The sequence below is a fragment of the Protopterus annectens genome, chromosome 6.part0 (assembly GCF_019279795.1).
Source record: "Protopterus annectens isolate FY-2018-M chromosome 6.part0, PAN1.0, whole genome shotgun sequence".
Taxonomy (NCBI): domain Eukaryota; kingdom Metazoa; phylum Chordata; order Ceratodontiformes; family Protopteridae; genus Protopterus; species Protopterus annectens.
In genome coordinates, this window is record NC_056737.1 from 1719407987 (window position 1) to 1719423187 (window position 15201).

The 15201-nt window shown below is 41.5% G+C and overlaps 1 protein-coding gene across 2 annotated transcripts in view; it reads left to right on the forward strand.

Annotated features, from left to right (window-relative positions):
- Window positions 1–15201, forward strand: part of ALS2 (alsin Rho guanine nucleotide exchange factor ALS2) — a 2167716-nt gene that overhangs the window by 2055532 nt on the left and 96983 nt on the right. For both annotated transcript variants that reach the window (XM_044075110.1, XM_044075111.1), the window contains one exon: window positions 12031–12180. In XM_044075110.1, coding sequence (XP_043931045.1) covers window positions 12031–12180 — 150 coding nt within the window. The remainder of the gene's footprint in view (window positions 1–12030; window positions 12181–15201) is intronic.

The window sequence follows — 15201 nt, forward strand, 5'->3', positions numbered from 1 at the left end:
ACGCCTGTCACCAAAACAAGGGACTGCCATTCACTCTACCTCCTGCCAACCAAACCCTAACAACAGAAGCATCAGACTATGCATGGGGGCCCACTTGGCAGGGAAATGCATTCAGGGCAGATGGAACCCAATTCAAATGCACATGCACATCAATCAGAAAAAATATTAGCTGTACAGAATGCTCTGACAGCCTTCAAGGACTACATCCTTCCAGGACAATTAATGGTAAAGACGGACAACACCACTGTTATGTGGTACGTAAACAAGCAGGGGGGAACCCACTCATATCCTCTCTGCAGACTTAGCCATGGCTCTGTGGAACACAGCCTTGAGCTACCAAGTGCACCTACAGGATCAATTCCTGCCAAGAAAGCTAAACACACTGGCAGACGACATAAACAAAAATCTCATGGACCCTCACGAGTGGAAACTGGAACCAAAGATATTCAACATGTTGAGAAACAAATGTGGGAGCCCAGATATAGGCCTGTTTGCCTCCCCTCAGAACTACCAATTGAAAAAATTCTGCACAAGGACTCCCCACAAACAAGCTTGGAAAGTGGATGCCGTGTCCTTCACGTGGGAAAAAAATGATCAGTTTATGCCTTTTCCTCTCTCCCTCTCCTGTCCAAGGTACTACTAAAGATCAAACAGGACAAACCAAGGACAATACTGATTGCACCAGACTGGCCATGCCAACACTGGTACCCTCTTTTGCAGTGTGTCACTGCTGGCACCATGGCATCTGCCTCAGACCCCTGTCCTGCTGTCACAGCAGGAGTGCCAGATTCTGCACCCACAGCTTCAAACCCTAAACCTGGCACCCTGGCTAATTACTTGATCTCTCCATTACCATCCCTCAGTAAGCAAGTGTTGGATGTCATTCTGGAGGCAAGGAGGCCTTGTACTAGAAAATCCTATGCTGAAAAATGGAAAAGATTCTGTTCCTGCAACCAAACTCGGGATGGGGACAGCCGCGCCCAATTTACCTCAGATTGTTCAATACTTAACTGAGATGCTGCACAAGGGCCTTTCCTTTTCCTCCATCAAAATTCATGCCTCAGCCATTTCAGCTCATTACAACACAGAACCCACCCCTCTTCTCTCATCCACTGCTGGAGCAGTTCCTCAGAGGGGCCAAAAACGTAAGACCACCCAGGAGAGCTCCAGCCTGGGACCTCAACTTTGTATTGGAAAAACTCACTCTACCTCCTTTTGAGCCAGCTGCAAATGCAGAGTTGAAATTCCTTTCTTAGAAAACAGCCTTCCTTTTAGCCAGCACTTCAGCTAGAAGGGTGTCTGAATTACAGGCCCTCATGGCTGTGGAGCCTTATATCATTTTTCATGCGGATAGGGTGTCCCTCAGGACCAATCCCTCCTTCATGCCCAAGGTGGTATCCAGCATGGCCCTTAATCAGTCCATTCATTTACCAACCTTCTTTTCTAATCCACAGAACAAAGGGGAGCGAATTCTGCACTCCTTAGATGTGCACAGACAAGTTAAATTTTATTTGGACAAGACTAAATCTCTCAGGAAATCTGAACAACTGCTGGTTGCATTTGCTGCAGGGGCAGATGGGAAGGCCATTTCAAAGCAAACCATTTCAAAATGGATAGGCCATTGCATTCATTTCTGCTGTAAGCACCATGGAAAGCCTATCCCACAGGGGATTAGACCACATTCAACCAGAGCTGCATCTACCTCTACAGCCTTTCTCAGAGGTGTCCTTACCAGAGACATCCTAGAAGCTGCTTCCTGGAGTTCTCTACATACCGTCACCAAGCATTACCATTTGCCAATTTTCTCTAAATCCAGAGCTGGCTTTGCCACTGCAGGCTTGCATGGCCTTAAAGCTGGTCCTAATGCTAACTAATTTCCTTCTCCCATGCTTAGCTTTGGGAATCTACACAAATGTGATGACTGCAACAGTGAAACATGAAGAACATAGTACAGTTTGTGTACACTTACCATAAATGTAGATGTTCGAGTGTATTCAATGTTGCAGTTCTAGTTACCCTCCCTCCAACCCCCTGACTTCTATAGGCTACACCTCTATTCTTGCTTTCTATGTTTAAAGATTTTTGGTGTATTTGCTTTTTTGTTGGAGGTGTAACCTTATATATATATATATATATATATATATATATCTATATTTGCTTCCCATTATGGGGGCACCTGACATCTGGGGCAAGAAAAACTGATGTAATGGCGTCGGCTACATACTTTACACCCCTGACTACCTGACGTCAATGAAGATGGGACAGCAACCAACACAGGACCCAAGACTTTGTTAATCAGGTCGACTGAGGGCTACTGCAAGCAGATAACCCAAATGTGATGACTGCAACAGTGAATACACTCGAACATCTACATTTATGGTAAGTGTACACAACTGTACTTTACTGAGGAGCAGTCTCTGCTTCAGTTACAGAGCCTCAACAGACCCTATCCTTTCAGACCTACTGCACATTTGTAAGTCCAGTAGGAGCATAAACACCCACTCAGAAGAACCACATCTCTTTTGCACCATAAATAGAACATGTTGCAGGGCTAGATATATGTTACAGAGAACACCTCTTTGGAATTCTTTGTCTTCACAGAAAGCAAAGTGCTTCAAATGTTATCTTCATGTTTAATTTGTTAACCGCAGATTCACCCTAGGTTTAGCACCCTTGCCCCATTATGGATGGGGACATCACAAGTATTCTGCTCATGTCTGGGTTGTTTGTGGTTAAAATACAAGTGCCAAAAATGTCTTGTAAGTATCTACAGACAAAAATCATTTTACAAAAAAGTGTTTATGAGTTTTGTAGTGTTTGTGTGTGTTCACCTATTTGTGAAAAGTTCATTGTGGTGATCTCTTTAAAAAAATGTTGTAAGTCTTAAACATTTTAATCTGTGTTAAAGCTTAGTGTAGTAAAATGGGTTATGTGATTGTTTCATAACTTTTTGCAACTGAAATTAGTCTGATGAAATCCTATTAGAGGAAGGATGAAAGAGTTTACATCAGTAAAGTCAGGTTTTGTACAGAGCCTATTTACCACATTTTGTGTGTGTGTATGCATGTGTAGATGTATACAGATATATATCTTTATCTATATATGTGTGTGTGTGTGTGTGTGTGTATATATATATATATATATATATATATATATATATATATATATATATATATATATATAAAATAGATCTATAGCTATATCTAGATATATAGTTAGAGATATAGATCTGTAGCTATATTTAGAGAATGGGCAAACTTTACATAAGCACCCTGATTGGAGAACGAATGTTCTCCAACAGGGTATTAATGTACAAGTAATGCTCACTGAAAAAGGAGTTTTCTGCTTCACAGCAGCATATTAAGCTGCCGTGGAACTTGGACTGAAAAAGCTTAATGGCCTCCATTATTATATGCTCACTAAGCAACACTTCTGCTGTTTAGCAAGTGTAAAATGCAAAAAAAACGAAGTGTGTGTGTTTGTCTGTATGTTAAGTGAATGCGTGCATGTGAGTGAAAGCAAGATTGATTGTTTAATGAATGTAAAGTAAAAAAGAAAAGAAACTTAAAATAAAAAAAACTGTGTGTTTGTGTGTATGTCTATGAGTGAGAATGTATGCGTGTATGAAAGCAGAAGACACTGTGTGTATATGTGTGTGTGTGTGAGAAAACAGAAGAGACTGTGTATGAGAGAGAAAGATAGTAAACCGTGAAATCGATCGAGCCGTCCTAGACATTGGAGAAACTTCAGCAGATAGCTTCACCACCTGTTCCTGATTTGTTCCAAGGGCCAGCAGATGATCAGTCCTCACTGCAAAAAACAAAACAGGTAGATGAAACATTTCCATTTTTCCTGAACACCCATGCAATGAAGAGAAAAGCTAGATTTGTTTTATAATAATTTTCAAGCACTTTCTGTAGTATCAGGATAGATGTTAATGTGATTTGGCAAGTTTTTCATATTTTGCATGATCACATTTGAGGTTGCAATCATGATGTCTTTTCTGTTGGTCTTATAACATGCTAGCTTAACCTGTGTGATTAAAATGGGCTGCAGCCCTATTCTAAAGGCAATCAACATAGAGGTCAGTTGCCACTCATTCTAGTTGAGGTGTCAGACCTTCTTCTCCAAAGCAAAACCATGATGTTCTTTGTCGGCCTGATTAACAAAGTCTTGGGTCCTACGTCGGTTGCTCTCTTCTTCCGTGACATCAGATTGTCAGGGGTATAAAACATGCAGCTGACGTCATTACCCCAGTCTTTCTTGCCTTGCGGTGCCCGAAGCAGTTTGCAAGTGCCGGTCGGCCGACTCCTGAAATTTTCGTTTTCGAGTTTCAGAACTGATGTCTTCAACTAAAAGCTAAGTACCCCCATTGGGGAAACTTTTTCTTGTTCTAATCTGATGTCAGTAAAAGTAAATAATTGCATTTCTTGTGGAAAGCAAGTACCTCATAAAGATTTTTATTCGTACTGTATTCCTTGCCTAGGCCCTGACCACGACGTACCTCACTGTCGGTTTTGCACCTTATTTAAACCACGAACTATCCATCGTCAGTATATTTGTGCTTCTAAATATTTTGGTGCTCGGTTCAATTATCCTATGTCTTCGGTAAGCCATCCGATTACCAACATTTTGAAAAAACGCAAAGATAAAGACAGAGACAGGCTGCCCAGTTCGCTGGTACTCAGTGAGGCACTTTCGCAGCCTGTGATACCCGCTACTTCAGATTCGCAGGCCTCTACTGAGACCAATTTGGAGTCCAGTATGCCGCGAGATACTTCAACTGTCGAACCTGCGGATGTCTATATCTTTGAATTGTCCAGAGCCGCTGTGCAGGCACCAGCTTCTGGGGGTGTATTCAGGCCTACTGACTTGCATATTAAACTGGCACCATTTTCTTCTTCAAGGCCTAAAACTCGAACCATGCCTAGAAAACTGATGCCAGGACTGCATGGTCAGGCCTCTATGCCTAAAAAACAAATTATAAGAATCGCTGAAGACCTTATTACTTTAATCAGGGGAAGCCAACCTTCCCCCTCTATGAGCTCTAGGACAGAGTTTGCTTATGTTACTTCTGACCAGGATTCGGAAATTTTTGTTTCCTCTAATGACCAGGATATACCCTTATCTACCTATGAGGATTCTGATGATGAGGACTCTATTCCCTTTGTTTCCCCCAGAGGATCTCTCTTTTGGTGAAACCTTGCATACTCTCAGGGAGCATTTTCGTTGGGAAAGTCAGGATTTCTCTGATTCTAAAAAGAGGCTTAGGGATTTATTACTCCTGCCCCAGAATAGGTCTTTAGTTATACCTCCTGTACTGGACATTGTTGATGATGCCTTTTCGGAATCTAGCATGGCCCCTCGCTCTTTACCTCCTGCTTCCAGAAAACCTGATATATATTACAGGGTTCCTGACTCTCACAAGTTCCTTTTCAAAAATCATACTGCGGATCCTGAAACCATTTCACAGGGACCCAGGGGCATTAAAGCTACTACTGCCAAAAATCTTACCCCCCTCTGATAGAGACTCCAGGGCACTGGATAGATGGGGTAAGAAGGTATACACTTCTGCAACTTTGGCCATTAGGGCCTTGAATTGCCAGTTTTAATATGTTAAAGTATCAGCAGCATATTATTGGATTGCTTAAACAGAAAATGATGTTGATTCCTGATTGTGCTGAAAATAAGGATTTACAGGATTTAATGCATTCTGCTGAGCAAGTTGGTAAATATGCATTGCAATGTGGTTTTGATTCACTAGAGGCATCTTGCAGGGCTGCGGTAACTGGTTCTGTATTTAGAAGGCATGCTTGGCCTAAGGAGCAATCCTTGCTAGATCATGTTAAAGTGAAATTACTGGATGCTCCCTTAAGTCAGGACCGCCTGTTTGGCAACAAGGCAGAAGAAGTTCTTAAAAAGATGGAGGAAAGAGCTAAATCTATGCAAACTGTTAAAGATTTTTTTACAAGTACAACCTCCAATATTTAGTAGGCATTGGCCTTCTAAGAATTGGTCCTTTCCTGCTTCTTCCAGACCTTCTCAGTCCAAACCCAGATCCAGTAGAGCACCCAGGCTTCAGTCCGAGGGGACGCACAGGACTAAGCAGTGGAGGGCCTCCACTTCCAAATCTGGGAGTAATAAAACTCTCCCTATGGTAAACTGTCTCAATGACTTCTTTTTAAAACTTCGAAGCACTTCTCAACTGACTGCCCCTTTGGGGGGAAAGATTGCACTTCATGCAAAGAGCTTGGGGACTCATTACCCAGGACAAATGGGTTTTAAATAGTGTCCCAAGGATACAGATTTCACTTCCATACATTACCAACTCCAAGCGGTTGGCCGGATTTACCTCCATATCAGTGGGCAGAGGCCCAAAAGCAAGTACTCTCTCTCTTAAGCATAGGGGCTAGTCAATTGGTACCAGAAGAGGAAAAGGGACAAGATTTCTACTCGAGATTTTTCCTGGTACCCAGAAAAGGCAATTCATGTCGTCCTATCCTGGACCTGTGTACTCTAAACACCTTTTTGGTGATTCCAAAAATCAAGATGCTGACTCTTCAGTTGCTTCCTATGCTAAGCAAAGATGCCTGGTTGGCAACATTAGATTTAAAGGAAGCATACCTGCACATCCCAATCAGGGAATCTTGCAGAAGATACCTACGCCTCAAAGCAGGCTACACGCACTATCAGTTCTCTGCACTGCCCTTTGGCTTACCTACTGCACCCAGGGTATTCACAAAGTGCCTAGCTCTAGTCATTGCATTCTGCAGGCAAAGAAATATTCAAATATACCCATACCTGGACGATTGTCTTATTCAGGCAGAAAACCAGGACATGCTTTTGAATCATCTGTCTTTTGTACAAAGGGTGCTAACTTGTCTGAGGTACAACATAAACGAAAATAAATCACACCTGGTACCCTGTCAACAAATTATATTCCTGGGAGCAAGCTTGAATACAACTTTCCAGATGGCTTTCCTCATGCCAGAAAAAACAAATTCACTTGAGAACCTACTTCAAACAAGTGGCTACAAAAACCCTGCTATCTGCAAGACAAATACTACAAGCCTTGGGGTTCATGGCCTCCTGCATTCTTCTAATTTCATATGCAAGACTGCATATACGGAAACTACAGTGGTATCTAAAAAGCCTATGGTGTCAACATTATTAGGATCTAGAAGCAATGATTCCTATCATTCCTTGCCTATGCCTAGAGTTCCTCTGGTGGGCAGAGGCCTGCCACCAAAACAAGGGACTACCATTCACACTATCCCCTGCCACCCATACCCTAACAACAGATGCATCAGACTATGCATGGGGGGGTGCACTTGGCAGGGAAATGCATTCAGGGCAAATGGAACCTATTTCAAATGCACCTTCACATCAATCATAAAGAAATGTTAGCTGTACAGAATGCTCGGACAGCCTTCAACGACCACATTCTTCCAGGGCAATTAATGGTAAAGACGGACAACACCACTGTTATGTGGTACATAAACAAGCAGGGGAGTACACTTTCTTATCCCCTCTGCAGGCTAGCCATGGCATTGTGGAACACTGCCTTGAGCTACCAAGTGCATCTACAAGCTCAATTCCTGCCAGGAAAACTAAATACACTAGCAGATGGACTAAGCAGAAACCTCATGGACCCACACGAGTGGAAACTGGAACCAAGGATTTTCAACATGTTGACAAACAAATGAGGGAGCCCAGATATAGACCTGTTTGCCTCCCCCCAGAACTATCAATTGGAAATATTTTGCACAAGGACTCCCCACAGACAAGCTTGGAAAGTGGATGCTCTGTCCTTCAGCTGGAAAAAAACCTATCAGTTTATGCCTTTCCTCCTTGCCTCTGCTCTCCAAAGTACTACTAAAGATCAAGCAAGACAAACCAAGGATGATTTTGATTGCACCAGACTGACCATACCAACACTGGTACCCCCTCCTGCGCAGTGTGTCACTGTTGGCCCCATGGCACCTGCCTCAGATTCCTACCCTGCTGTCTCAACAGGAGAACCAGATTCTGCACCCCCAGCTTCAAACACTGAACCTAGCAGCCTGGCTAATTACCTAAGTTCTCCTTTACCATCCCTCAGTAAAACAGTGATGGATGTCACTTTAGAGGTAAGGAGGCCTAGTACTAGAAAATCTTATGCTGAAAAATGGAAAAAATTCTGTGCCTGGAACCAATCTCAAGGGATGAGCACAGCAGTGCCCAATTTACCTCAGATTTTACAATACTTAACTGAGATGCTTCACAAAGGACCTGTCTTTTTCCTCAATAAAAATTCATGCGTCAGCCATTTCAGCTCATTATAACACAGGTCCTCTCCTCTTCTCTCATCCACTGCTCAAGCAGTTCCTCAGAGGTGCCAAACATTTAAGATCTCCCAGGAGAGCTCCAATTCCAGCCTGGGACCTTAACTTTGTATTGGAAGAAACTCACCCTTCCTCCTTTCGAGCCAGCTGCTACTGCAGATTTAAAATTCCGTTCTTGGAAAATAGCTTTCCTTTTAGCCATCACTTCAGCAAGAAGGGTATCTGAATTACAGGCCCTTATGGCAGTGGAGCCTTTCATCATCTTTCATGCAGACAGGGTGTCCCTCAGGACCAATCCCTATTTCATGCCAAAGGTGGCATCCAGTGTGGGCTTTAATCAGTTCATTCATTTGTCAATCTTCTTTCCTAATCCACAGAATAAAGGGGAACGGATACTGCACTCCTTAGATGTGCACAGACAACTTAGATTCTACTTGGACAGGACTAAACCTCAAAGGAAATCTGAACAACTGCTGGTGCATTTGCTGCAGGGACAGAGGGGAAGGCTATTTCAAAGCAAACCATCTCCAAATGGATAGGCCATTGCATTCATTTCTGCTATAAGCACTATGGAAAACGTATCCCACAGGGGATCAGACCCCACTCAACCAGGGCTGCATCTACCTCTACAGCCTTTCTCAGAGGCGCATTTACCAGGGACATCCTAGAAGCTGCTACCTCGAGTTCTATACATACTTTCACCAAGCATTACCATTTGCCAATTTTCTCTAAATCCAGAGCTGGCTTTACCACTGCAGTTTTGCAGGGCCTTATAGCTGGTCCTGATGCTATCTAAATTCCTCCTCCCATCCTTAGCTTTGGAAATCTACCCAAATGTAATGACTGCAACAGTGAAACACAAAGAACATAGTACAGTTGTGTACATTTACCATAAATGTAGATGTTCATGTGTATTCACTTTCGGAGTCCTGGTTACCCTCCCTCCAGCCCCCTGACTTCTTTTGGCTATACCTCTTCTCTCCTTTTCAATGCTTAAAAGCTTTTTGGTGTATTTGCTTTTTTGTTGGAGGTATAACCTTGTATATTTATAGATTGAATTGCTTCCCATTAGGGGGGCACCTGACATCTGGGGCAACAAAACCTGATGTAATGACGTCAGCTGCATGTTTTATACCCCTGACGACTTGACATCACGGAAGAAGAGACAGCAACCGATGTAGGACCCAAGACTTTGTTAATCAGGCCGACTGAGGGCTACTACGAGCAGATAACCCAAATGTAATGACTGCAACAGTGAATACACTTGAACATCTACATTTATGGTAAGTGTACACAACTGTACTTTTTTTAAATAGTTTTGTGATTATTTTTACTATTAACAATTTTGATATTCTCATCATATCTTATTATTGGCCAAGAGAGATGGTGTTTTTGCTAACTTGTTCAGATTTGTTATTAAACCAGTGTTTTTCTCTAGGTGCCTTGTCCAATTAGTGCAGGATATTATTCAGGTGGCTCCACTACAAAGTTATAATTATCTTACATACAGTATGTTCCCCATAGCTGAATTTGACCTACAACATTTTTTTGTCATAGAACGTTAACCCCTCCCAAAAAAAAAAAAAATACCTGGTCATTTTTTAAAGTATTATATTATGAATGTAAAATGCTTCTTCAAACACCATTAACGTATACTACAGCAAGTTTGAAACATTAGGTGGAAGAACTACTTTACATCAAAAAATATATAAAAAAATAACGTAGTACTTAAAAAAATGAATAAGTAAGTAAAACACAACAATTTTACAGAGAGTCACAATTTTACATCAAAAATGTATATAAAAATAATATAGTACTTAAAAAAATGAGTAAGTAAAACCCAGCAATTTTACAGAGATTCCATTCCGTAAGCGCAATAATGCCCTCCAGGGTGTGTGTTAATGTGTAATTAACACCCTTCACCTGTGGCGTCGAGCCTCATAACACCGCTGGGCGAGCATTAATTACAAGTTAACACACACCCTGGTCAGGCATTATTGCTTGCATATCTACACATGCACGCACACATACATACACGTAAGTCCAGGTGATTGGGTTTCCTCCCAGTCTCGAGTGACATGTCATAGGTTCTCCAGATTGATAGTAGGTGTATGTTTGCGTATTTTATGATGAACTAGTGCCCAGTCAAGAGTATATTTTTAAAACCGTTTGCCCATTGTTTGCTGGGATAAGTTCTGTTGTCCCTGCAGCCTTTCCATAAAATAAAGTGGGTTATTGGATATACTTATATAAACGTCTATACTAATGTTACACTTCTAGTAAACGGGTGCTCCCACATTTTCCTTTTATCAGTATTGCCTTTCAGCCAATCAGCATTCTTTTCTTAAAATCCTCTGTTGCATACTCCTGTAAATGGGAAGTACTTTATTTGATGTGGTGAACTTGGTTTACCACAAAGTCTGTTCTATATAAATTTTATTAATTACTGCTGTTTTACTTGATTTGAAAGGTTATATCTTTTACCTTAAACATTCCTGTATCTTCAGCTATTGTTTCTCTTTGGGTAAATGCTAGTGTGCTTTCATTGTTTTGCACACACTGTGCTTAAGTTATAAGTATTTTTGACAATTTGCAAGTAGACCTGTTTGTTTACAGTATATATCCTTCCCTGTAATTAAATTGTCTCAGAAAACTGAAGAGAATGGGCGCCAGAGTGGCATCCGTAGGAGAGAGAGACACACACACACCTATCAGCACAGCCTGGCACGCCATATTACTGATGTCAGCTTGTAAAGCCATCACGGTGCCTGCTCCCACCAGAAGTACAGAACTGGTACAGTTTAACCACAAAAGTGTCCCATATGGAAAAGCACATTGGCAGAACACAGGCTCTGAAGGGATTTCAACAAATATGGCATCCATTTTTTTCAGATGTTTGCAGAATTGAGAAGAAAAAAGAAAGGAAATATTGAAAAGTTGTTAATAAGCTGAGAGAAGTGACTATAAATGACATAATTACAAGATTTTTATTTGCGCGCTGTTACCTGCAAGCATACATTATGGTCCGTTTGGGTTTGTATGTACTAGGCTTAAGTTGTACACTTAGCAGTTTATTTTAAAGAAGTCAGTGCTTTGATGTGTAGAACTTTCACCTTGAATAAAGATAACATAAACCTGTCAGAATGGAGTGAGAAGGCATTTTCCTGTTTAAGACAATATGCAATACAACAAAGCTGGGCCTGCCTTAACAGAATTGGTCCATAGATTTATAGCTGCTTTAGTTACAGATAAGGATGCATTTACAGTACCACCAGGATCTTAAGTGTGTACCAGCAGCTAGAGAACTTTACCAAGCTGTGTGGGTGGGTGGGGGGCAGTCTGATGAACCACTTTTTCATTTTTAATGTGTTCCTTGAATCTGGAAGCCACAATACTAGTTCCCTTTTGAGTGTGGTAAAATCGAAGAATCTGCAGTATCTTCATTTTTGCCTCTGGCTGGCAGCTAAAGGTCTTTGTCATTGCTTACTACAAATAATAGATGTGCTGTGGTGGCTGAGCATTTTAAGTTGCCCTCAATTTTGGGAGGAGTACCTCCAGAATAACATAAACTACTGAAGAATATCCCAAGCTGAGTGTAATATGCCATCCTTAGTCCTTAAGTTTAGGTAAAGATGTCTGCAGAAGTTTTATATCCCCTGCAGTGAGCTTGAGTTTACATTTCTTATAATGTTTCCTTTCCTAACAGCACTACCTTCACTCCAGCTGACAAACTGAAGGTTATTCAGCAGACATTTGAAGACATAACCCAGGAAGTACTAGGAATACTGCAGCAAGACTTCCTTTGGTCCATGGATGACCTGTTTCCTGTTTTTCTCTATGTTGTGCTGCGCGCAAGGTGAGAGGTTTATAAACATGCATATTATCTTCTGGTATAATACATGCTCAATTTTGCTTGTCTTAAGTGATGTGAACTTGGCTTTGGTTATTATAGCTCTGTTTCCTACAAGAAGTAGCAGCTGTCCTCAACACCAGTGGAAGATTGTTCTGTTGAGACCAGACGTGTGGCTTACCATTCAAACTGACTGTTAAGTCTCTTTAGGAAATCTAGAATTGTTCCTGAAATACAGATTCAACCTTGAATTTCACGCACACAAACTTATTTGTTTGGTATTTAAATATTAAGGATATGGTTTAAAGTAAAATAGTGTGGAACATAAATGCTGTTATGTGCTGGAAAGAAGTGGTTGTCAAAACAGATTTTAAAGGAACATTCTGCCAAGGCTGGCACTCAAGTCTAGTGGTAAGGGGGCTGTTATTAAGATGTACATATTGCAATGCATTCTTTTTCTTTTTTTTTTTCATTCCCTCAGATTTTTAAGGTTAATAACTTATTAACGCAAAGGCTCATTACCTGGGCTAGATAATATTTTTAAGAGAGAAATATTTTGGTCATCACTTTAGCTTACTGTTAGTCAAGTCTGAAATGCCAGACATACATACAGGTGTTTATTTTGCTCATGTACAAAGATTTAACCCTAAAAATCAGAAAAAGAGCAGATGAGTGATTTAAGTAGCTACTGTTGTTTGTTGTTGCAACACAGAATTTTGTCTGCAATTTAGTTTTTCAACATTTCCTTTAACTTGTGCTCTGGCTAATATTGTCATCTCCCAGGACATAGAGGGATGAAGCCTTGACTATGTCCCAAATGACCCGGGTTCAGTTAATGGCTCAGATAACTGACAGAGCTGGCAAGAAGGAAGGATGTGCCCATCCTGGGAGCAGGAATCATTCTGGTGTGGGTGGGGCATTTGTTGAACCCTGGTAGTCATCAGGGCTAGGAATGATTGTCGTTTTTGGATTGTGAGATGAGGATAGATGTGGTAGCATAGCTGCCCTAGGACCTGGGACAGACAGTTTCTTTTAGACATCCTTCATTGCCTTCCTAGCCTGTATTACTACATCAGCTTAGCGATTGCATGTGTGTTGGGGGGGGTAGGGACTAAAGAAAAAAATGCAAGCTGCAGTATGATATTTCCTCACCTGTACCTGGCCCATTGTGCGTACCTTATAGTTCCAATCCTTTAAAATCTGCACATAGTGATTGAAGACCCCCTTGTGTATGGGCTCTCCCAGTGTAAGTGCAATTGCATTTCCTTTCATAGGTAGACCATATTATAATATGTTTTTCTAATTTTATGAGATAGTAGTAGCATTGCATGCATCTGGCTTGCTTGTCCATGCATGCGGTTATCTTCCTGATTGCAAAGTAGTCTGGTAGCAGGAAATTCATAGGGCAGAAATCTTCCATTCACTTTGTGACTGACAGCAAGGCCACTGCAGCAGTCATTCTGCTTGACCTGCCACACACTGCTTGCCTTCTCCAGTTCTTTCCTACCACTTAGAGAAAACAGAACTTGGGCTGCCTGTCCTTGAAATTTCTGATTATCTTTTGCTGTTTTTTGATTTTCTGCATTTGTTCCTGGATACCAAGGAAAAGTGTAAGCCTGAAAATAAAGTTCAAATGGCATATTTGGTAAATGTTGCATTTAAAGCCACATCACAGTGTGGACATGTCTTCCTTTTGCAGGTGCTTCATCAAAGCCAGTCATTCTGCTTCCCCTGTTCCCTAACATCAGTACAGTTGTCAGTCTGTCCTTGGTGAGTTAGGCATCTGGCTATCGTCTGAGCCCCAGTGTCTGTGTAAGCCCTGATGTCAGTCCTTGTGTAGGCCTACTTTCTGAAGTTGGCCTCCCTTCTAGCATCGAGTTAGGCACTGACATTGGTCCCAGCATCAAGTTATCCTCTTGACATCAGATCAGTATAGCCTTATATCAGGCACAGAGTCTCACTTGGTGTATTTTTTATCCTTGATATCTGGTCAGATCTCTACTTATGTTGAAGAACTCACAATAGATGAAGATGGAGGGATGGGACTTCCTTGCTGCACCTTCAGAATACCCTGACTTCAGTGAGTTGTTACGCTTGACAGAGCAAAGAAAATACCTGGCCTATAATAATGATTTCATTTCAGACTTTGATGGATGCCCCTTTAGTGGATAATTTTCAGGACATCCTTAAAGATGTGTGGGAGCATCCTGAGATGGTGGCTTCAACCTATGGAAGGTGGATAAAACAGTTTGCCCTACAAGAGGAGTTTGCCATGTTAACAGACATCTGTATAATATATACCATATGTTTAGGTGTTGTAATGAATCCCATCCCCACAAGCTGTACTGACTTATTCCATAGACAAGGAGTCCAAAGCTCTGAATCCCTTTGGGGAGCACAAATTCACGTCCTGTATCTTACATGTTAGGACACTGAACTTGTGTGGTTTATTTCCAGACTTTTTTAGATAAAGTGTTGGAAATGATCAGCTAGCTTCCTCAAAATGATTAAAAAAAGGTTACTAGTAGAATTTTCCCTGCCAGTTACCATGTGGCACTTATGATTTCACTAGTATTGTGAATGAAGCAACAGACACCAGCATAACCATTTTGTGGTCTCACAGGTTGCAGTTTTTTAACTTTACTGAGGACTTTACAAAATCTTTTGTGTTCTTCTCATTTAAAGCACCAGTGCTGTTTGGACCCAGGGTTGAAACACAGCTGGAAGTGGTGAAAAATAAAGAGTCTGCCATTGGGGTAATTTTTCAGATTTCTCAAAGGTCCTTTCAAGGAACTCACAAGGCAGCAGACCAGTCAACTGGTCTCTGCTGGCCAGCTGCAAGAATGCAACTTCAGAAACTTGAGAGGCACCAGATATGATCAGTTTAGCAGGGGTTCCCCATTTTAGAAAGTTACCTGGCTGCCCAACCACTCCTCAACCAGAGAACTTCTCAGGAGCAGGCTGTCCCTCCATCTCAGTTCTTGGTTTACTCTACTAAGGATGGGTGGGCAGTGAAGATGAAATCGG